Source organism: Muntiacus reevesi, chromosome 10, assembly GCF_963930625.1.
Source record: "Muntiacus reevesi chromosome 10, mMunRee1.1, whole genome shotgun sequence".
In the NCBI taxonomy this organism is placed as follows: domain Eukaryota; kingdom Metazoa; phylum Chordata; class Mammalia; order Artiodactyla; family Cervidae; genus Muntiacus; species Muntiacus reevesi.
In genome coordinates this window covers 56803959-56827157 of record NC_089258.1, presented here as the reverse complement: position 1 = coordinate 56827157, position 23199 = coordinate 56803959, and the positions used below count along the sequence as shown (strand labels likewise).

At 42.0% G+C, this 23199-nt stretch overlaps 1 protein-coding gene across 2 annotated transcripts; it reads left to right on the top strand.

Annotated features, from left to right (window-relative positions):
- The first annotated feature begins 330 nt into the window (after positions 1-330).
- Positions 331-22426, top strand: CASP3 (caspase 3). 2 transcript variants are annotated; one of them, XM_065947171.1, is made up of 7 exons: positions 331-393; positions 11860-11928; positions 13343-13467; positions 17536-17664; positions 18166-18341; positions 18682-18802; positions 20087-22426. In XM_065947171.1, the coding sequence occupies exons 2-7, from the start codon at positions 11876-11878 to the stop codon at positions 20308-20310; spliced, it is 828 nt and encodes a 275-aa protein (XP_065803243.1). In that variant the 5' UTR covers positions 331-393; positions 11860-11875; the 3' UTR covers positions 20311-22426. The 2 variants fall into 2 exon arrangements, with proteins under 2 accessions (XP_065803243.1, XP_065803244.1); XM_065947172.1 differs by lacking the exon at positions 331-393 and having other exon boundaries at positions 13347-13467.
- Positions 22427-23199: the final 773 nt, after the last annotated feature.

Below are 23199 nucleotides of genomic sequence, written 5' to 3'. Positions count from 1 at the left end.
GGTCTCGCCCGACCCGTGAGGGGGCGGAGTTGTCAGGCGGGGCGGGGACGTGTGAGGGGCGGGGTTCCAGTGCGGAGCGGGGCCTGTGAGGGGCGGGGTTCTAGGGTGGGCGGGGCGGGGCCTGTAAGGGAGCCGGGTTCGCGGGCGGGCGGGGCGCAGGGAGGGGCGAGTCGGGGTCTGATGGACGTGTCGACGCTGAACGGAGCCCTCAAAACAGAGAGGCGGGCGAGGGGCGGGCGAGGGGCGGGCGAGGGGCGGGCGAGGGGCGGGCGAGGGGCGGGCGAGGGGCGGGGCCGAGGGCGGGGTCTACTCTGAGGCTCAGCTCTGAGCGCGGCTGCGGCGGAAGCAGACCAGGAGTGGAGTCCAGCAGAGTTGTGGCGAGGTGGCTGAACGGTGAGTGATGTCCTCCAGGTGCCGCGCTGTCAGTCCTGGGCTGGTTCCCTCCACCACCACTCCCCGCCCCCAAGCCCAGCGCCTGCCCTGGGGATCTGCACCGGCCTGCAGCTGCCCCGAGGAAGAGACAGAGGATACGGGCACGATCCGGCGACGGATCCTTTGTTTTGCCACGACAGCGAGGGCGGGAACTAGCGCTGAAGCCCGCAGATGCAGACACTCCGGGCCGGGGCGGGGGACTGGAGGCTGGGCCGGGGGACGGTGATCCGGCTGCAGGAGCCGAGCCCCGGGGGACCGAGATTGAGCCGAGGATCTAGAGGCTGGGTCGGGGGGTGGCGGGAGACCGGCCGGACAGCGGGAGGCTGGGGAGCGGAGACCTGGCCGCAGACGCCGAGCCCGGGGGACAGGTGGCCTTGCCGAGAATGGGAGGTGGGGGGAGGTCGGGAGACCCGGTCGGGACGCTGAAGCCTGGTAGCAGGAGGCTTGCCCCGGGTGGATGAGCTGGGGGAGGAGAGGCGCGGCGAGGCCCGGCGGGAGCGCCGAAGCCGAGTGGTAGGAGGTGGGACGCGGGAGCGGGAGGCAGAGGAAATCGCAGGCTGAAATTTGAATAGGAAAGGGAGTGAGGAAGCTGAGAGCGGAGACGAGATGACCTGAGGGCAGGAGCCTGGCTGGCGCTGTTTTCGAGGCTTTGGCCCTCGGGACTTATCCTCAGGTTAGAATAAGTTAGGTTTCAGGTGAGGGTTTGGTCTCTGCTGCCTTTGTCTAGATTTTTTTTTCAGGTTGAGGTGGTTGACTCTGCTTTTCAAAGAGGTGATTTCAAGTGCGACTCTTTGCGACCCCATGGACTGTATAGCCCGCCAAGCTCCTTGATCTAGGGGATTCTCCAGGCAAGAACACTGGAGCGAGTTGCCATTTCCTCCTCCAAGAGATCTTCCCGACCCAGGGTTGGAACCTGCCTCTCCTGCATTTGCAGGCGGATTCTCTACCACTTAGCCACCTGGGAAGTCCCAGTTTCAAGTATTAAACTCCTCTTCATTTTCAGAGCTGAAGGCTTACATGAATCCTTCTAGCTCACGCTGATGACTATTTTTCCTGGCCCAAATCCCTTAGGCTGTGAAATTCCCAGGTCTCCTGCATCGCAGGCTCTTTAAACGTCTGAATCACTTTAGGAAGGAAGCCCATGTGAAATCCCCTTAGCCCAAGTTGAAAAAGAGTTCCTTAGTCACTCTTGTTTCCAGTGGGTCTGCTGTCAAACCTCACTTCCCAAGGCAGCAGCCTCTTGCCCAGTTCTCAGTATGTGGCTCCCAGGCCAAAAAACTAGGAACCAACCTTCTCAGCTAACTCTCCTGGCTTCTCCAGTTAGCTGCCAAGCCTCTTAGACCTCCTGAAATCCACTGGATCTGGCCTTTTCTGTCCATCTCAGATGCAAGCCTCCCTAAGTGCTCGCCTGGCTATAGGAGCCTTCTCATTGGCCTCCATTATGTCCATGTCCTCTGCCCCTCTCCAGTCGCTGAGGAATCCAATAAAAATAAAAATCCAGAAAGCTGTTCCTTTGCCCGAAGGATAAATCCAGTCCCTTAACAGTTAACAAAGTCAAGCACAGGTTAGCTCCTTGGTCCACTCTCTGCCTTATCTGTCACATTCTGCACAGCAAAGCTGATCTCAACAGCAACTATTTTCTTCCTCGGTCTTGCATTCCCTCTGTCTTCCCATCACCACACCTTTCCTTGAGAAACTCCTATTGATGCTTATGTTCTGATTCAGCATTTCAAGGTTAAGTATTCTGTATTCCTTTTGCATCTGCCTGGTCTTAAGAGGAAAAAGTCATATCCTTTGCAGTTGCTTTTTACAGTCTCCTCTATTAGCTCCTGAGCAAATTCCACGGGGAACTCTGGCTTGTTATCTTGTTCCTTGTCTTTCTTCATATCCAGGGCCTGGTACAAATAAATGCCAATACTACAATATTATGCTTTTTTTTTTTTAATAATTATGCCCTATCTAGAAAAAAAATAGATGTATTCTAAGGTTACTTAGCAAATTATAATTAAATGATGCATACTAGAAAGGAATGGTAGAGGTGAAATACAGGAGTTTCTCTAACTGTGTGTGTATGCAGGATAGTGCCAAGCAAGCTGCATAGACCTGCCTATGTCAAAATACACTCTGCCACTTTGAATATGTTAGAGTTACGTGATCTCTAAGAATGAAATGTAAAAGCTTAAACCATCCCTACCCCAACCTGCTGTTTGAGGTTTGATTTTGCTTTGCTTTTTTGCAATGAAGGCTTTTGAAAGTTAGAATGTGTTTTAATGAATGAAGGAATGAACAGTTAGTTGGAGTGTAGCAATAAAACCTATTCCCAGTAAGAAAGAAAAGAAACATCTAGTTAGGTCAGATTTGCTTTCGCAATCCTGAGAAAAGAAGCCTAGCCTCCTTGCATTTTAAGAGACTGTAATCTGATAGAGGCAATTATAACTGATTATAAGAGACTGACGTCTGATAGAGGTAATTACAATGCTTCTTCACTGTTTTGCTTTCACACCTAATTTAACACAACTTCCTACTGCTTCGGCCCCTTCTGATGCTAAAAACCGGTCTTTCTGTGAATGGCATTAGGTCAGTTCTGGTGTCTAGTGTGAGTTCTCTAGGCTCTGCCTCAGAGATGGAAGCACTGGTGTTTGGATCTAAAAGTTGTAGAGTACTTAGACGGTTAGATACTGTTGTGTACACTTGTGACAAATCCAAATAAAATGGAGGGGGATAGGTACTTGGCTGTCATAGAACCTGAGGCCACTTCCCAAAGGCAACACTTTCCTAGTTCATCCATAAATCAGGCAGCAGTTAATATACTTACCTTGCAGGGTTATTATGAGGATAAAATGAGATAATGTCTGTGACAATGCTCTGTAAATCTCTGTGTAATGTTATTAATTCTCCACCTGTTTTGTTCTTCAAATTGCTTTCAGAGTATCTGAATTAGAGTAGAGTAAGATACAGTTCCCCTGGTGGCTCAGTGGAAGGATCCACCTCCCAATGCGGGAGATACAGGTTAGTTCCCTGGGTCAGGAAGATCCCCTGGAGGAGGAAATGGCAGCCCACGGCAGTATTCTTGCCTGGACAATCCCATGGACAGAGGAGCCTGACTGGCTACAGTCCACGGAGGCGCAAAGAGTCAGACACAGCTGAGCACGCACACACGATAAAGTTCTCTCTTTTGTACTGTACATCGGCACCTGTCTTGTTGAGCCACTTTTGAATATAGTGAGCTTCGGGGCAGGTCACACACAGGGATAGATCTTATTCTCCATTACTTCAAACACTCAGGGTTTATGACCCCTCCACACACAGTTGGTGTTCAGTCAGTTGTCCCGGCACAAATGAATCAACACCACTGACCCTGGCTTTTCGCAGTTTCAGACCTTCTCTGGCAGGTGGTTGTAAAACTGAATTGCTTCTACAAAGGAGTGATTCTCAGTGGGAGGGAGGAGGTCTTAAAGTGTATCTGTAATTTTTAAAGAAGGCATCCCAGAGCCTTCATTCTAGGTTTATTTCATAATACTCAGGTCGGCAAAGACTTCCCATTTCTTCTTCTGCCCTTTCAGGGATACCATCTTAGGATGGGGCATCAGGTGAGGGGATGCAGGCCCTTGGCACTCAGTAAGCATGTGTCTGTTCTCGCCTATGGCTTCGAGCAGTGGGGAGCCCTCCTGTCTGTCTTCCTGGTAGTATGGGCCTTTCCAGAGAAAAGGAAAGGATGGCTGTGTTTGTGTGGTACCACGGAACTTCATCTCTTCTGTATTTAACTTTACTTATCATGTGTGACTTTCCTCCTTTATTACAAAATAAATATTAACAATCTGACTTCACCAGGCCAAAGGACAGTATCCAGTTTGGTGATTCTTCCCAAAGAAATGCAGGAACCAGTTAGGAAATTATTTCAGTAAAAGGTTTTCACCAGCCCAAAGGACAATATCCAGTTTGGTGATTCTTCCCAAAGAAATGCAGGGACCAATTAGGAAATTATTTCAGTAAAAGCTGTTCACCAGCCCAAAGGACAATATCCAGTTTGGTGATTCTTCCCAAAGAAATGCAGAGACCAGTTAGGAAATTATTTCTATAAAAGCTCTAGGATGTCACAGCGGAAATCTCCACTTATCCAAACTATTGTGAAAAAAAGAAAATCTGGTTTCTCTTTCACTTACCAAATCTAGAAACATAAGTGCTTTTGAGATTTTTGTCCTCTCTCAGCTCGATTGAGTCGCTCAGTCCTGTCCAACTCTTTGCCACCCTGTGGACTGCAGCATGCCAGGCCTCCTGGTCCATCACCAACTCCCGGAGTTTAGTCAAACTCATATCCATTGAGTCTGATGCCATCCAACCATCTCATCCTCTGTCGTCCCCTCTCCTCCTGCCTTCAGTCTTTCCCAGCATCAGGGTCTTTTCCAATGAGTCAGCTCTTCGCATCAGGTGGCCAAAGCATTGGACCTTCAGCATCAGTCCTTCAGCATTTGCCCTTTCTCATCGCTAATAAATGTAATCCCGATGTTTTTCAAGTTCCTTGGCCAAAGTACCAGCCACCTGTCTTGTCTGCAGGATCTGTAACCATATATGGAGCGCCAGATCTCCTGCACCATTGTACTTGAAGGGACGTGAGCATATGTAGATGTTGGTATGGGGTGGCAAGGGTGGGGTGGGGAATGAAGGGGAGGTGGGTATCCTGGAATGAATCCTCCACAGATACTGAAGAAGGACTGAGTAATCTCCCTAGAAATCATAGTGAAAAGGCTTCACCTTTCCTTTAGAGACAAGCGGAGATACAGAAAAAACTGCTCGATGCTTAACATGAAAGTTATTCATATTTTGTAATTTTACTTTTAGAAGTAAATTACCCAGTGACCCCCAAAACACCATAACCATCATTCCTGTTTTCTTCATGAATTAGAGAAAGTGTACTTTATAGTATTTCATTGTCCCTGCAGTCAGTTTCTATCATGTTATCTATGCTTTCTGTCTCAGTGTTTCTAGGTTATGCATTTGTTTCCTTCCTTGAAATTAGTGATATCATTACCCCTCCTAGGTAGTACTCAGTCAGGTAGGAGTGAGGGAAGCTGACAGATCCTAGTTAGGACAGAGTCCTAAGTTACTTATCTGCTGTAAGCCTCAGTCGGCTGAACTATAAAAAACGGAAATCACTATGCCTCAAAGCATCGTTGGAAGGACCTTTAACTTTTTGAATCATCTGGCTCTTATAGCTTCGTTGGCAAGTGTTAAATGGATCTAGGAATTCAGAGACTTGATTATAAGAGTCAGGTTCCAGGCTGCCACCTGATAGCAACTGGTCTATCTTAGAACTTCCCTGGGACCCAAAATGTGTTCAGAAATTTATCATGAGCACCCTGAATTGATGGGAAGATTTATATACTCAGTACAGTAAGAGGCAATTAGTGTCAAGTTCATTGCTGTTCTACAATGTATTTTTAAGCCCCTATTCTATATTTTTCCTATTTATGTTTTGTCAAATAACAGTGTTCTAAGAACTGAAACTCCTTGTCATCATACAGGCCATTTTCCCCCCTTGGGGGACAATGTTTTTTATCCTTCTGAGATGAGATCACCACACCTAGAATAACTTATATTCAGCCAGGCATTCGCTAATGGAGATGAGGTCATGCTGAGTTTAACCCTTTTGTTTCCGCAGAAACCAAAGCTCTGCTCCCAAGAGGGTGGATTAGATGTTTTCATGTGGGAAAAACAGATGGTGACAGGCAGAAAGCAAATGTCAGATGCAGTGAGGGTTTTACTTACCATTATATAAACTTTCAATCGTCTATGAATAATAAAGGGAACAAAATAATACCTTATAGTATTTGTCCCTGAGAAATCCTTATCAAATAGAAAAATCCAATTCTAAAAGAATTCAGGTGCTTTTTTTTTTCTTTCAGCCATCAAATACCTTATTGAAACAAAATTGTCTCTGATGTCTAATTTTGGAAATTATTAACTTCAGTTACTTATATTAAGGCTAATCTAACTGAAACTTTTTTTTAACTTTTTTAACTTTTAAGAATGATTTGGTTAAAGAAAGTTGATTAAATGTATGAAAAGGAAGTTATTACTTGAAAGTCACCTTATATTTAGATGAAATCTTAACCATGGTGTGAACCAAGAAGCCAAACACAGTTGACCGTTGAACAACAGAGGGGACCCTCCCCACAGTTGAAAATCTGAGTGTATAATTTATAGCAGGCACTTCATATCCACAGTTCCATGTCCGTGGATTTCAGCCAACCTTGGATGGTGTAATGCTGTAGATTTGCTATTTTAAAAAATCCACATGTAAGTGGACCTGTCCTGTTCAAACCCCAGTTGTTCAAGAGACAACTGTATTTTAAAACTCTGGAAAGCTGACCGCTATGTAAATCTAAACCTCCTATTATCAGTCACAAGGATAGAATTGCTTTATCCCAGAGCTCTACTGATGGCAAGAAATAAAAAATTGTTAGAAGTTAGTGTTTCAGTCCAATAATCACTGCGCTCTTTGCAGAAATATTTGGTAAAAGAACTTAAGGCCTTGATCATTGATGGAACGTAGCAGCATTTAGGGGTTCCTGAAATACAGTATTCCCCACATTTGGCAAAGGCCCAGTTTGAGGCAAAACTCTGGAGCCAGAAAGACGCCGGCAGGAGCTCTGGGTTCCCCTTCAGAAATTATCTTTATTAAGTCTTGTGTTCCCATTCCACTGTGTTTTCACTCTGGATCTTCCACAGACTGGCTGGAAAGTCTTGAAATATAGATAATACTGTTTTCTCGTGGATTACAATATAATATCAATAAACCATTTGTTATGTATCTGCCTACGTTTCCACAATTGTTAGCTACCCTGTACTGTTCTCTCAATTAATCAGATTAACCAAAACTTTATTTTTCAACCATGGGTAGATAATTATTTTGACATGCACTGAGGCAAGTTGGCCTCCATATTTCTGGTTCAAGGAAGTCTGAGATTTCTCTGTACCTAATAATACACATTTATTGTACATATGGAAGAAAAAGAGAAAGACAGGCTGGGACGTGGTCTACAGCATTCAAGGAAGTGTTGTTGCTCTCAGAAGAGTGCATGTTTGTGCATGTTCACTACTCAGGCATGTTCAACCCTTTGTGACCCTTTTGGACGGTAGCCTCCCAGGCTTCTCTGTGCATGGGATTTCCATACTAGTAACCTACCCCTATTATTGCTTTCGAAACAGGACTGAAAGTTGAAATTGGCTAGCACAATACTGGTTAGTACAGTCCACCACTGTTGAAAGATATTATTTTATAAAATAGTCTTTGTTACTATTTCCTAACTTTTTAAAGATGCAGATGTAGAAAAAATACAAAAATATTGAAGAGTAATTAAGTTGCCAGTAATCCCATCACCCAGAGATAGTTACTGTTAATAAACAGGTTAAAAGGTAAAGATGCTATCTAACCAGTGTGTTGGCTACATCGTGGCTTCACTATTTCTCTGTCCAAATTCTCAATATTTTGATGAGTAGTGCATATTCTTCCCCTTCTCTTCTCTCCCTAGTCTCCAGATTAGGGTTACTAGAGGAAGTAGGGCCAGCGAGAGGTTTTGTTTTAAACTGTGTTGAGCTGGAAGTCTTTGCATCCTTAGGCTGCATTCTTAGCAGTGTTTAGAGCATACTTTAAGGCTTCTGTTGAGACATGGCAGGACATTTTGCCAACATGTCCTCAGGAGGTAATACCAATTTGTGTCCCTTCCACTCGAGTCTGGGAACACCTGTCTCATACACCTGTGCTAGATGTATGCATGGTTAGTTTTTGTATTACTTGGTGAAATGCATGGATAAGTACACATGAAGGGATAGATAGACATCTGGGGGTTTTTGTCGCAAAGTTTTCTAAATAAAGAGCAAATGGATGTGATCGCACGAGAAGTGCGTCATCCTCCTTGCATCCAGTTTACCAGTCTTCATACTTGGTGCCACATAGTTTGTCTTCCTTGCACGACAGTGGATGAGCCCTCACTTGTTCTTACTGTTTAGTCGCCACGTCATGTCCAGTTCTTTGTGACCCCATGGACTGCAGCACACCAGGCATCCCTGTCCTTCACTCTCTCCCAGAATTTGCCCAAACTCATGTCCGTTGAGTTGGTGATGCCATCCAACCATCTCATCCTTTGTCATCTGCTTCTCCTCCTGCCCTCAATCTTTCCCAGCATCAGGGCCTTTTCCAATGAGTCAGCTCTTTGCATCAGGTGGCTAAAGAATTGGAGCTTCAGCTTCAGCATCAGTCCTTCCAATGAATATTCTGGACTGATTTCCTTTAGGATGGACTGGTTGGATCTCCTTGCAGTCCAAGGGACTCTCAAAAGTCTTCTCTAGCACCGGAGTTTAAAAGCATCAATTCTTTGGTGCTCAGCCTTCTTTATGGTCCAACTCTCACACCCGTACATGACCACTGGAAATAGCTTTGACTAGACGGACGTTTGTGGGCAAAGTGATGTCTCTGCTTTTTAATATGCTGTCTAGGTTTGTCATAGGTGTTCTTGTTCTTACCTGAGGCCAATACTTCTCTCTCCATATGTGAACTAGATTCACAGACTCTCTCATTCCTTCAAGAACTTTGTTCTTTTTCTCCTCGTGCCTTATTAATTTCTCACTTTCTATGGATGATTCTCATCAGCATAAAATCATGCCTTAGATGGCTCATCTTTAAAACCAAGCCAAACAAGAAGTGTCCTCTACTCCTGGTCCCACTTCAGCTATCATCCCCCCCCTTGCCCCTTGACAGTAAAACTACGTTGACTTACTCATGTTGTGTTTATTCATTTTTTTCTTTTCCCATTGTCTCCTCAACCCACTGCAGCAACATTGATCCTTTTAAAGTATAATTTTCAAAAGGTATAAAACTTGGATGCTGTGTAAATATAAAATACATGTCAGATATCTTATTCAATTAACTGATAATAGAACTAGTAGGATAAGACCAGTTCAAAGGAGACTTTGAACAACAAACACAGATGTAAATGGTTGGATATAATGAAATGCATTTACTAGCAGAAGGGAAACTGGTTAATATCCTGCAGGACAATAAAGTGTTATTTGAGAGGGTCATCTTTTCTGCAAGTTGCAAATTAGTTACATCATTTCAAGACAAAATTTATTTTCACTGCTGTCAATAAGAGTCATTTGCATGGCTTCCCTTTCTTGTGGCTTAACTTCCTACAAGTTGTAAAACAGCCTAGTCAGGAGGTCAGTCAAAAGAGGACACCCTGTACAAATGAACTTATCTACAAAACAGGCGGAGTTACAGATGTAGAAAAGGAAACTTATGCTTACCAGGGGTAAAGGGCGGGGGCGGGAAGGATAAATGAGGAGATAGGGATTGACATACTCTGTGCTTAGCCTCTCAGTCGTGTCCGACTCTTTGTGACCCCATGGGACTGTAGCCTACCAGCTCCTCAGTCCATGGAATTCTCCAGGCAAGAATACTGGAGTGGGCCGCCATTGCCTTCTCCATATATACACACTACTATATATAAAATAGATAACTAATAAGGACCTATTATATAGCACAGGGAACTCTATTCAATATTCTGTAATAACCTATATAGGAAAAGAATCTAAAAAAGAGTGGATATGTGGATATGTATAATTGATTGTCTTTGCTCTATACCTGAAACTAGCACAACACTGTAAATCACTTATACTCAAATTAAAAAAAATTTAAAATCTTAAGGAAAAAACCCCTATAAAATCAGGTAATCCCTGAGCTTTCTCTGACGATTATGCCCAGCACCACCCTGATGCTGGGAAAGATTGAGGGCAGGAGAAGGGGACGACAGAGGATGAGATGGTTGGATGGCATCCCCAACTCAATGGACATGGGTTTGGGTAGATTCTGGGAGTTGGTGATGGACAGGGAGGCCTGGCGTGCTGCAGTTCATGGGGTTGCAAAGAGTCAGACAGACTGAGTGGCTGAACTGAACCTGAAAATAACATCCAATAATTTCTTTTGCCTATTTCTAAGTCTCGGACAATTTTTCTTGACAATCTCTACTGTCCCCATAACTTTCTTGCCTAAGCTAATGGTCTTCTGTCCCTCATCTGAACTGAACTTTTAGCAAGATTTGTAATGATCAAATGCTCATTGAAAGATTTCTGCTTACTTTGGTACACCCCAGTTACCTGATGTCCTCCCATCTCTTGTCCGCTCTTGAGTCTCGGGCTGGCCCTGCTTCCTCTAGTAACGCTTTCGTTGTCAGAGTGCCCAGTATGTCTCCAGCCCTGCTCTCTCCCTGAGTTCCAGACTCTTAATTACCTATATGCACTGTGCAACTCTAGTCCTAAGCTCCCTCCCTAGGAGGGAGTCTTGTTGATGGGGTATGTATTCTTTTAAGATTTGATTTTAGCATAAGAGTAAGGTTAAAAGTTCTGTTTAGATTGGAATTTTGAGATAGGCAGGGCTTCTAGAGGCTGGAGAAAGGTTGTTGTCCCTGTTTTCCTATATGCTTTATTTAGGGAGGCAGATTGATGATCATAGGAAGTACCTTTTGCTTTTGGAAAACCAGAGAAGACCTGGCAGAACTCCAGGCAAATAGTGAGAGAGTGGCTTCTTCCAAGGCAGCCAGCGGGAGAGGGAAGAAGACCACCATCATTAGCTCTGTGGCTGCAGACGAAGTCATTTCATCACTAGGGGCTGGGTTTCCTGCCTTTTCGGGTTGTTGGGAAGATAAAAGATAAGATGCCTCGCACAGCACTTGCTGTGTAATAAATGGTCAATAAGTGGTAGCTGCTTTGACTAGAAGGACTCATTCACTGTGGAAGGTAAGCAGAATTACCTGATGGAAGAATGGATGCAGGAACTGTAGTTTTTACTTCCAGGTTTCCTCAAGCCAGTCGACCACCTTAAATGAGAAAGTGGGGTTCTCATGTCTAGTTGAAGAGTAAAGGTTTTGTGGAGGTTTGGAACTTGTGGCACTGAATCTCTTGGGAATCTAAGCATCATAAAATTGTGTTATGTGAGGTATACCATTTCAATGGGAAGTTTTCAGGTTTTCTTTTAGCTCTGTTGAGCTGGAAGGCAGTTCTTAACCAATGACGGGATCTGTTGCAGTAGAAACAAGCTGCGATCTGTATCTTGATCTAGGGGAGCAGCCAAATGTAAAACTGTGTCAGGCTGCACACTTATTTGTGCTCTGCATGCATTTCATAACTCAGTTAAAAAGGAAAGAGAAAAGGGCTACGTTGTGTGCACCTTTATAAAAGATTGTTGTTCTCAGGTTTGACTCAAAAAATCCTTGCACAGCAGAGGTGAAGCTGGGGCAGTGGTGGTACCGCTAATGTGAAAATATCCATATAGCACATTTATTTAGAGAAATAATCTTTGGCATAATTAATATAATGCCGTGATCTTAGAATGACTGATTTTGATTAACATCTATTTTCTTTATATTCTAGTAAATAAAAAATATCCATGGAGAGCACTGAAAATTCAGTGGATTCAAAATCCATCAAAGCTTCAGAGACGTGAGTATTTAAAAGGAATCTCATACCAGCAGAGGAGGGTGGGTGTGTGTAGTGTGATACAGCAAACTCTGAGGAAGCAGACAGAATTGGGGCTTTCAAACCAGAGAGGCCCAGATGACTTCTTACCTCATGTGACAGCTGTGTGACTGTACGCATGTTAAATTATCCTCTCTGAATCTCCTTAAAATAAAACTTGGATAGAATATGGGGAGGTTGGAGGGGGCCTGACCTATGGTTGGAGACCCCGCGCTAGTAGCAGGATGGCCCTGGAGAGGCAGCTGCACCTTCTGGAATCTCCGCAGGATAAGAGGTTTTGTTTTGGGGGTTTTTGGCCTGCTGTTTATGAGTTTAAGGCTAAGGTAAAATGCGAGTTCTCAGTCTGGGGAATAATTGCCTGGTTATAGATTATCTTTCTCCCTTTTTTGTTTCCTTCCCAGTCTTCCTTTTTGGAATATTTTGCTTATTAATACTTCAATAACCAATAGATGGAGAAAGGGAAAAGATAAACACTCTTATTTTAATCCATGTCTGTTATTATCCCTTTGGGATCTCTTGTGGTACATTTAATTCTAAAAGTTTCTTTCTGAGGTACAGTATTATTGTTCTGGACCACCTAGGGAATTATAAATTAATTTTAGTACTAAACAGTACTGTTATAGCAGAGCTATTACTAGATTACTAATAAAGATTTTTGCAGTATTTGTTTAGCAAAGGAATTTGCCTAGAAATTAAACTATTGAAATGCAATCTCATTTTAGAGGGTTTTTTGGTGTTTTCCTTTTGCCTTTTTAAAAAACCCTTTTAAAGTTATTGACACATTTTCCTACCATACAGAACGTAATTTACTACTTTAGTCTTTTTCCAACAATTTTTTTTTAAATTGCATATAATGTGAAATACTCCTAGGGTGAGTGTATGGGTACATGAACAATAGGTATTAGTGTTTGGTTATTGTTTCCTGGCCAGGTGGGGGAGGGGGGCGGTCAGGCTTGTAGACTGTTTCGATCAAATTTTATTGAAAACTAGCCACCCCCATTTAATTTACATACTGTCCTGGGCCACTTTCAGCAGCTGGATGAGGTGGCTAAGTATAAAATGTACTTAGTGAATTTTTAATAAAATGTAAAGGAAAACAATATAGAAATTAAAAGCATGAACCCTGTAGTTCAACAGATGCTTTCAGCCTTCTGTCTTACACGGGGTCTGCATAACTGTTAGCCTCTTAGTAATCACTTCCTTATCCGTGAAGTGGGTTTTTATGAAATTTTAGGGAGGAGAAGCCTATTGCACATAACCCGGCACATAATATTCAACAAATGTTAACTGTTCTTATGTGTTAGAGAAGTTTGTATTCATGTGAATAGCAGCATTGGTCACTTCTCTCTTTGTAAACTGTTGTCTGATTTCCAAACAGAAAGATATTACATGGAAGCAAATCAATGGACTCTGGAATATCCTTGGAAGAGAGATACAAAATGGATTATCCTGAAAGGGGTGTATGTATAATAATTAATAATAAGAACTTCCACAAAAATACTGGTATGTATCATGATAGTTTTTAAGCCTTTACAAGTATTTGTACCATTTACATTTGCTATAGTATAAAAAAGCAGAATTCATGTTATTAATTAATAAACTAATGACATAGAATAGCCATGAAGTAAAAACAGAGCCAGGATCCTACGAGTCCTTCAATTCAACATGAACTCTTAAATCTTTGTATGATCAAAATCTCTCCCTCTCCTTTCTGTAGGTTGACCTCTCCTGCCCTGACTTCTCTCTCTTTTTTTTTTTTTTTTTCTTTTTGGCTGTGCTGTGTCTTCATTGCTGCGTTAGGGCTTTCTCTAATTGCAACTCGCAGGGGCTACTCTCCAGTTGTAGAGCATGCGGGCTTCAGTAGTTATGGCCCACAGGGCTTAGCTGCCCCGTGACATGTGGGATCTTTCCAACCAGGGGTTGAACGCTCGTGCAGATTCTTAGCCACTAGACCACTGGGGGGTGCGTGAAGGAAATGGCAACCCACTCCAGTATTCTAGCCTAGAGAATTCCTTGGACAGAGGAGCCTGGAGGGCTGCTGTTCATAGGGTCGCATAGAGTCAGACATGACTGAAGCGACTTAGCATGCATGCATGCATTAGAGAAGGAAATGGCAACCCACTCCAGTATTCTAGCCTAGAGAATTCCGTGGACAGAGGAGCCTGGAGGGCTGCTGTCTATAGGGTCACACAGAGTTGGACACGACTGAAGCGACTTAGCATGCATGCATGCATTGGAGAAGGAGATGGCAACCCACTCCAGTATTCTTGCCTAGAGAATTCCGTGGACAGAGGAGCCTGGAGGGCTGCTGTCCATAGGGTCGCACAGAGTCGGACATGACTGAAGCGACTTAGCATGCATGCATGCATGCATTAGAGAAGGAAATGGCAACCCACTCCAGGATTCTTGCCTGGAGAATCCCAGGGACGGGGGAGCCTGGTGGGCTGCCGGCTATGGGGTCGCACAGAGTCGGACACAACTGCAGCGACCTAGCAGTAGCAATAGCAGACCGCCAGGGGAGTCCCAGGCCTGACTTCTGCGGAACCCTCACTTCTTTATCTTCCTGCTCCCTCTTTCATGTTAACGGAAGGATCTCACCAAATAGTAAGGAGAAGTATTTTTCCTTTCCAGGAACTGCGTGAGGCACCTCACAGAAATCTTCTTTAATTCTCCTAGCAACCCTGAAAAGTAACCGCCATTAGTTACCGAAAGGTGAAGAGTCCTTGCACAGAGCCCCACAGATGATTTAGTGGCTGGACCTCTCGGCCTTGGCGCGCCCGACCTCCAGCCGGAGCTGGGAATCCACCCCTGCACCCCTTCACCTCGTGGGCCTTCATGTGTTCTCTTGGCTTTATCTTCTTCCCCTGGAAAGAAGACAGACTCCCCACCTTAAAGAGACCTTATTTTTTATAAGCCTGCTGCCCCTTAAGCTTTGATCTGATTTTTGTCTCCTTCCCTAAGTCTTGAAAACGCCGTGTTCTAAACTTGGCCTCATATTTCCACTATCTTGACCGCTCTATAGAAATTGCTCTTAGGGTCACAATAGCCTGATCCCCAGATTCACGTCTCCATCCCTGTGCATGTCTGGCTTGAATCTAATCGTATATTTCAGAGGTTTTTCCTTTTTTTTTTTTAAGAGTATATGAAAAATAAAATCCCTCATGATCCTAAAAATGCTAATTAACATCCTACCGTATTACTTGTAAGTTTTCCTTAACAGTTCCTTTCAAAAATTAAATTTACCCATAACATGTAAGCAGTATTCCTGCATATTCCATGTAATGTCATGTAAGCATTTTTGTGTTGTTGTATAATTTTCATCTCTGCTATTGTAATGATTATATAATATCCCATTCCTGAAATATAGTGTTCACTTGACATGCATAATTTACCATATGCATCAACACTTTGGCTGTTCCTTCATTTTTTCACTTTTAAATTGGTACCATGATTAACTGAATTGGCATATTAATCATATTAGAATTTTAATTAAATAAATTAGAATCTCCTGATTCACTTTAGGAGGCTATCTATCATAATGCTGGTGAAAAGGGGAAGAAGTGAAATTACACTGGAAAAGTAAGCAGGATTGGGTGTTAGATTCATTATAAGGAATAAGGAAAGTGTAGTTGAAAATGAGTGTCTAAAACTGGCCCATTTATGTTGCTTTTGGCTCTAAGTTGAGAGACCACCTTCAACCTTAGGTACTCTGCCTCACGTTGCTAATTATAATGCCCTCTTCCCACAGAATTCTACATTGTTGAACTTATTGGGGTTTTGTTTTTTTCTTCCAGTTTTATTGAGATATAATTGACACACAGCATGCATAAATTTAAGGTGTGTGGCATGACTGGACTTCCATGCATCATGAAATGATGACCATATAAGCTCAGTGAACAGCCATCATCTCATATAGATATAAAATTAAAGAAATAGAAAAAAGTGGTTTTTTTGTGTGATAAGATCTTTTAGGATTTACTCTCTTAACAATTTTCATGTATAACATACAGCATTGTTAGTTATGTTTATCGTGTGGACATTACAGCCCAAGTTTCCCAGGCAGCTCAGTAGTAGTCAGTCCACCTGCCAATCAGGAGACATGGGTTTGATCCCTGTGTCAGAAAGATGCCCTGGAGAAGGAAATGGCAACCCACTGCAGTATTCTTGCCTGGAGAATCCCATGGACAAAGGAGCCTGGCCGGCCACAGTCCATGGGTTCACAACGCAACTAAACAACAACAGCCTGAGTACCTCCTTATCTTTAAAGGGGGTGGGCCATGCTCTACTCTCTCCCCAAACTACTTTGGCCCATAGTCTGACTTTACCTTTACAGTGAGCTCCTTTTCTGCTTTGAAATTTGAAGGTCGGGTTCTCAAAACCATCTCTGAGACAGCCTGGTGTTTTCTGTTCAAGTACTAAGCAGCTCACAAACCAGGGCCAGAATTTAATGGCTTTGTCACACGAGTGCGTGGTGTTCCCTGCCTTTTCCAATGTCAAAGCCTTGATGAACTTACTTCTAATTTTGTAAAAATAATATATTGCGCTAAGTTTCAGAAATTACAGATTAGCAAAAGAAAACAATTTAAATCATTCATAATCACACCACTCAGAGACAATCAACAATAATTTGGAGCTGGATACATCTAGTTTTTTTTTTATTCGTATGTGTTAAGTTTACTCAATTCTGGGTGCCTTCCCCCTGCTATGCCTAACACTTTAGATTTTTAAATCTGAGGGCATTGTTCAGTCTGTCCATACATGTGGAAGGCGCTCTAAAGGGGTGAGGAAAGCCCAGGACTAGGAGGTACCGGCCACACAGCAGCTACAGTGCCTTGTTCGAGTTCTCCTGGGCTCTTCTCTGCTGTGGGTCCCGCATCTCTGCAAATGAAGCCGGTCATGATCATGGTTTCATGGTGGTCGGAAGGCTTAGAGGCTTTTGAACAGTGGTAATATGGCCTAGTGGTTTGTTAGGGTTTTTTTTGTTTCCCCTGAAAAGATATGATGAAACTACAGATTTATCTTAGAATTGTTGAAAACTTAAGAATCAAAGAAAGAAATAGTTCCTCTGAGTGTGTGAGCTATGTGTTGATATATATGTCTATGTATGGTGATGTGTCTGTGTTTGTGTATGTTTATGTGTGTGTGTATAATTTTTTCTTAAAAGTAGGGTCCTTTTATTTTCTACTCTTTTTTTTTTATAACAGTGACCATTTTCCTATGGCAAAATTTTGTCTATAAAATTTCAGTGGCAACATAGTATCCTATATTATAATCGAATTGTAATTTATTGAACCAAACCTCTCTTTTTAAGCATTTAAGTCATTTGTTTTTCACTATCTAAGCAGCTGTGAAAAACATCTTTGTGACTGTAACACAGATAACAGATTATATAGTGAAGTGTCTTGTATGCGAAGAAATAAAAGAAACTTTGTGTCACCTCTGTCAGAATATTGAATTTGCTTAGCATTTGAAAGGAAGAGTTTCTTGTGGATTGTGTGGATTCCTGAATAGTTTATTTCAAAGCAGTTTATCTTTTTTTTTCATGCAATTAAAAGTAACTTTCTGTTCAAGGCATGGAATGTCGATCTGGTACAGACGTGGATGCAGCAAACATCATGGAAACCTTCATGAACTTGAAATATGAAGTCAGGATTAAAAATGACCTTACATGTAAAGAAATGTTGGAATTAATGAGCAACGGTAAGAAATAATGAAAAGAATAACCTTCATTGTCCAATGTATATACAGTCTAGCTCTAACCTATATGAAAGTAAAGCATGAGAATTGTGAAACTAAACTGTACACAGTCCTACTCTATACATTTTATGTAAGTAAAACAAGTTATTCATACTAACTCCCTAGAGTAGTCTGAGGTGTGTTGCTCTGCCCCAAGCTGGTTTACACAATCTCTTAGTTCGGTTTTCAAATTTCTTCATCTTACGGTATATATGAAATTTCATACAGTATATATGAAATTGTTGAATAAAATTGCATTGGTTTTTTTGTCTGTAAATATCTTTCCAGTTTCTAAAGAAGACCATAGCAGAAGGAACAGTTTTATTTGCGTACTTCTAAGCCATGGTGAAGAAGCTGGGTTTACACAATCTCTTAGTTTGGTTCTCAAATTTCTTCATCTTACAGTATATATGAAATTGTTGAATAAAGTTGCATTGGTTTTTTTGTCTGTAAATGTTTTTCCAGTTTCTAAAGAAGACCATAGCAGAAGGAGCAGTTTTATTTGCGTACTTCTAAGCCATGGTGAAGAAGGAATCATTTTTGGAACAAACGGACCCGTCAGTCTGAAAAAATTAGCAAGTTTCTTCAGAGGGGACTATTGCAGAAGTCTGACTGGAAAGCCCAAACTTTTCATTATTCAGGTAATAGATAACTGAGTGATTTGGTTATTGAGGCTTCATTAGGGATTAATCCATTGTGGATTATCCAAAGGATTTTTAAAATTTTTTTTCCTTGAAGTTACTAAACTATTGCTGCTTTTTTATTTATTTAAACCACCACTTAGGAGACATGACACAAACTTTAATTTTTAGACTTCTAGCAAAATGATTCTGAATAATTAGCATCAGTTTTTACAGAACCTTTGCATTTCTTAGGAGTAAGTTACACATTTATGCATGTACACACATTTTTTTTTTCCCAATAAATGTTTCTTTTCTTTTTTTCTGATTTTTAAATAGGTGTTTATTTTCTAACCTCCAGGCCTGCCGAGGCACAGAGCTAGACTGCGGCATCGAGACAGACAGTGGTGCTGAGGATGACATGGCCTGCCAGAAAATCCCGGTTGAGGCAGACTTCTTGTACGCATATTCTACAGCACCTGGTAAGAAACGTACAAATACTGAAATATGTAGATTTCAAACAATGAAGAGTGTGTTCCAAAGGCTGTAGGGATTTTGGTATCCGTAAAAAGCCACTGTGTCTGATTTTAGGATACCCTAACCACAGAGAAGTCTCCAAAAGTTGTCTTTAGCCCAGTTTGACTAGAAAGTGCACCCGTGTAAGAAAGCAGCCTTACACAGTGTCATTCATGAACTTGATGACACGTGGAAACCATATGATAATTCAGGCCAAGTCAGAGCTCCGCCCGCTTCCTGAAACAGGAGAGAGGTGTGTTTTCCAGGAATTCTTTGAGAGGTAGGAAACTGAAAGTATAAACATGAATAGCATATGAGTGGGTAGAAGTGGAATGAGAGAAGAGAAGGTTAGAAATGATTTATGACTAGGTTATCAACCTCCGCTTTGTCTATGGTTGTATTACACGTTATGCATGTGTGCACTTGTCATCATAAAAATTAACATATATTGATCATGTACTTGTTTACTCGTACAACTAACTCAGGGTGTGTTTGGAAATACAGGGCCAACGTATTTTTTAAACAGTGTTACATTTTTAAATATAGTCGATGTGATTTATTTTAACCTCCAGGCATCTTTCCAGTTCAGATTAAAAGCAATGGATCCAGGGACTTCTCGGTAGTCCAGTGATTAAGACTTGGTGCTTTTACTACTGTGGGCCCCGGTTCCATTCCCCAGTCCAGGAATTAGGTCCCCCAAGCCACTCAGCGTGGCCAAAAACACAGCAATGAATCCACTAGTTTATCTGGGAAAAGAACAATAACTACAGTCTTTCCCCTTTTTGGACTTCTGAATATGCTATACTGTGTCTGTTATACACCATTCTGATGCCCTGTGGACAAATTAAAGACCCTCAAATATGTGTGCATACATAAGCAGGTTGTTTCTTGGATAAGCCAATCATCTCACTGCAACACCATGCTACTTATAATGATCCTTTTTTATTTCTTTGCTTTTGCATTTTCTGCCTATAAACCAGTTCTTCCCTTTTGGAAGGGAAGCCCAGGAAGTAGAATTCTCACTCAGTGGTGCAGTTAGCCTGCAATTGTTTTCCTTGTCAAAAGCAGAGCTATATAGACAACACCTACTTGGTTTTTGTTTTGTTTTCCCCTGGAACCAAAGTTATGGTATATTTTTCTTTTTATGGCTAATAATACCTATGCATGTTTATGTTGTTTTTACCTTCATGAATATGTCACAATTGATTAAATCAGCTGACATCAACTATCTGTTATATTTTGCCCTATAGGTTACTTTTCCTGGCGAAACTCAAAGTATGGATCCTGGTTCATCCAGGCTCTTTGTGAGATGCTGAAAAAGTACGCTCGCGAGCGCGAGCTCCTGCACATTCTTACTCGGGTTAATCGAAAGGTAGCGATAGAATATGAGTCCTTCTCCACCGATTCTACTTTTCATGCCAAGAAACAGATTCCTTGTATTGTGTCTATGCTCACAAAAGATCTGTATTTCTAATCACTAAAGACACAGATGATTTTTGTTTTTAATTTGTATGCCAGGTGAGCAAACGGTGTAACTGGTACTATATTTTCCTCTCACTTCTAAATCTAACCTAATGACCCAGGTGATAACTTTGAAACATGCTGACTTCCTAGCAATAAACCTACTGTGCAGCTACCTCAAACACAATTGGGTAGTTGAGACTGAGTTTAATGAAGATGAAATAAAAATGGATCGTGGAAATCATTATGAGAAGAAAATGACTGTAAATTAGCACTTCTCTTGATTAGCAAGGTTTGGTGCCGATGCTATGCTACACATTTTCAAGCAATGATGGAAAAAGTTAAACACTGCAGTAGTGTATTTCAGTGATGTGGGTATGCCACTGTATCAGAGAACATGTGATGGTTTTTGTCAAACAACAGCAATGATGATATGGAACGATGTATACTAGAACTTGGTGGTACATATGTGTCGTCTAAGCCTTGAAGACCTTGATCTTAAGACAATGGTATTTTTACATCACCTATTTGAGCTCATGGTTTTGTGATGTTTATGCTGAGCATGTCTTTGTTGTTTAAAAAAAAATCTTGTTTTTAGCATTGAAAAAGAACTAAATGTTTTACTTGGGAAGGTATGAGAAAACTAAGTTGACCCTTGAGGGTAAATGCAGGAATCATAAAGGGAGACAGATTGAGGACTATATAAGGTGCTCAAATGCAACTCTTCGACCAGCTGCTGGGCCTCACATACCTGCAGAATATCTAAAGTCTCTTCTGTCAAAACCTCAGACTTCGATCACACTGGTAAGAGCGTGAGTTGAAGAAATTCTATAGGGACTTAAGTACTAAAACACAACTTAAAGAATAAACAGTGAGGTATAAGGAAGAAAGAGTCAGCCAGTCAGCTGGGCACTCCATAATTGGAAGATGGCTTGAGCCTGACCAGGGACACTGCGCAGCCTCTGTGTGATGGGGTCAGAGCCATAGATTACAGCTTCAGGGAAAAGAATGCGGGCTAGATTCTTCACAGCTGCGGGTGTGTGTGGAAGCTCCAAGAAAGTGAATCAGATTAAACTTCTGAACTGGAAATTTTCCAAAGATGGTAAGAGTCATCGTAAAAATCCTAGCCCTATAATTTTTATTTCAAATGATGACTTTTAATTGGATGTTAAAGCGAATTCTTATCTGCCTTTCTGCAGATAGCCCATTTTATAAAATAGACTTGACATCACTACCTCTGAATATCAATCCACTTCTTACTTGATGCTGACGGGGAGAAGATCTGCAGTTTTCAGCTTATCAGGAATTGTGTAAATTAATGCTTAAGTACCTGAGTATGGTTTACAAGAGGCTTTGAGTGTTTGGGGAAAACGCTAAGATTTCTCTTTCCCCTTCATGGTTAACAAGGTCTCAGTCACCTTTGCTGTGTGTGGGCATGGATGTGCCCAAGTGTGCACCTGGCCATTGAACTTTGTCCAGGAACTACAATACTCCTGAAGAGCAAGTCCTGAATTCATTCCAGAACGTCCTTTTCTGCCATCCCTGAATGTCAGCCCGTAAAAGCAATTTCATTAGCATTCCCTCATTTTCCAGCATAAGCAGTGAATGTGGCCTGATGGTCTGGACCCTCATCCATCCTTTGCAGAAGATGGGAAAAAAAATCATAGCACTCTTGGCAGTAAAATTTCTGAGCATGTTAACTTTTATTCTGTTGATGTTTACAATCAAGGGAGAATGGTACAGTTGTGATTGTATACTGTTCTCTGAAATGAAAGGACCAGGGCACCCAGGACTTTAGCAGTCATCCAGTCTATTCTCCTTTGGCGCCCAGGGAAACTGAAGGCCCGAGATGGGACGCAGACCAGGGAGGTTCTGAGCCTCCTTGCTCAGAACCTTCTGCGTCCCTAACCCACTGGTTTTCAGTCTGACGTTTCCCATGAGCCTTCTTGTGCTAAACAAAGGCACTCACATTTATAAATGAAAGTTCTTTGTTTTGATTGTGTCTGTAACTTTTTCTGAGTAAATGAAGCATGCTGTGGGATCGGAAGATATGTTCCTATGTGACAATTTTTTAAAAAGTGTGTTATTATGCATTTCTATTTCCAAATACAAATTTTAATTTAAAATGACCAATGTGTTCAAGTTTCTGTTATTGTTTCTGATGTGCTGCTAATTGAAGTTAAAATATTTTTAACCAAGAGCTTGATTTGGGAGGACCAATGACAATGCAACAGGACTGTTTAATCAAACACTTTGAGATGGTGGTAACTTACCAAATAGGGTAAGGAGCCTTCCTGTTCCCTCTAGGCCCCTCTCAGAAGGCCCTGTTTTCTAAAATTACATGATGCCAGGAAGGATACTAAGTTCTTTCTCACAAACCACAGCCCCTAAATATGGCCATATTTTTGTTTGTTTCCTTGCTTTGAAGAATGGGGAGTAGCAGAGTATAAAGGCTATCGCTGAAAGGAATCATTTTCCACCCATAAATTGTTAACAGGGCTAATGGGGGAGGAGGGTATAGAATAAACCATTGATATTCCCCGATGGTCAGCTCTGGGAGAGGTGTTATGAGAGGGGAAGAATTTCCCTTTTTAGTTTACATCCTTAACAAAGGAATATAAGTGCAAACATGAGTGGTTTGCATTTCTTCTAATATTTCTGTAGTAAAGGTACATTACTTTTAAGTCAGAAAACTAAAATTCTCCTAATTGGGAATTAAGGGATTCCTGTTTCCAAGGAGTGGAGGGCAGCAGGAATAACTCCTTTAAGGCTGTTGCAGGAACTTCCTTGGTGGTCCAGTGGCTAAGACCGTGCTAGGAGTGCAGAAGACGGAGGTTCAATCCCTGGTTGGAGAACTAGGTCCTGTGTGCTACAGCTGAGACCTGGGCACAGACACATAAAT

What these genes read in the sequence shown, in the direction of transcription:
- CASP3 (XM_065947171.1), top strand. Translation starts at nt 11,876, where the DNA reads ATGGAGAGCACTGAAAATTCAGTGGATTCAAAATCCATCAAAGCTTCA. An exon ending in GTTGGAATTAATGAGCAACG is followed by an intron (nt 17,665 to 18,165) that starts GTAAGAAATAAT and finishes ATGTTTTTCCAG; the next exon opens with TTTCTAAAGAAGACCATAGC. An exon ending in CGCATATTCTACAGCACCTG is followed by an intron (nt 18,803 to 20,086) that starts GTAAGAAACGTA and finishes TTTGCCCTATAG; the next exon opens with GTTACTTTTCCTGGCGAAAC.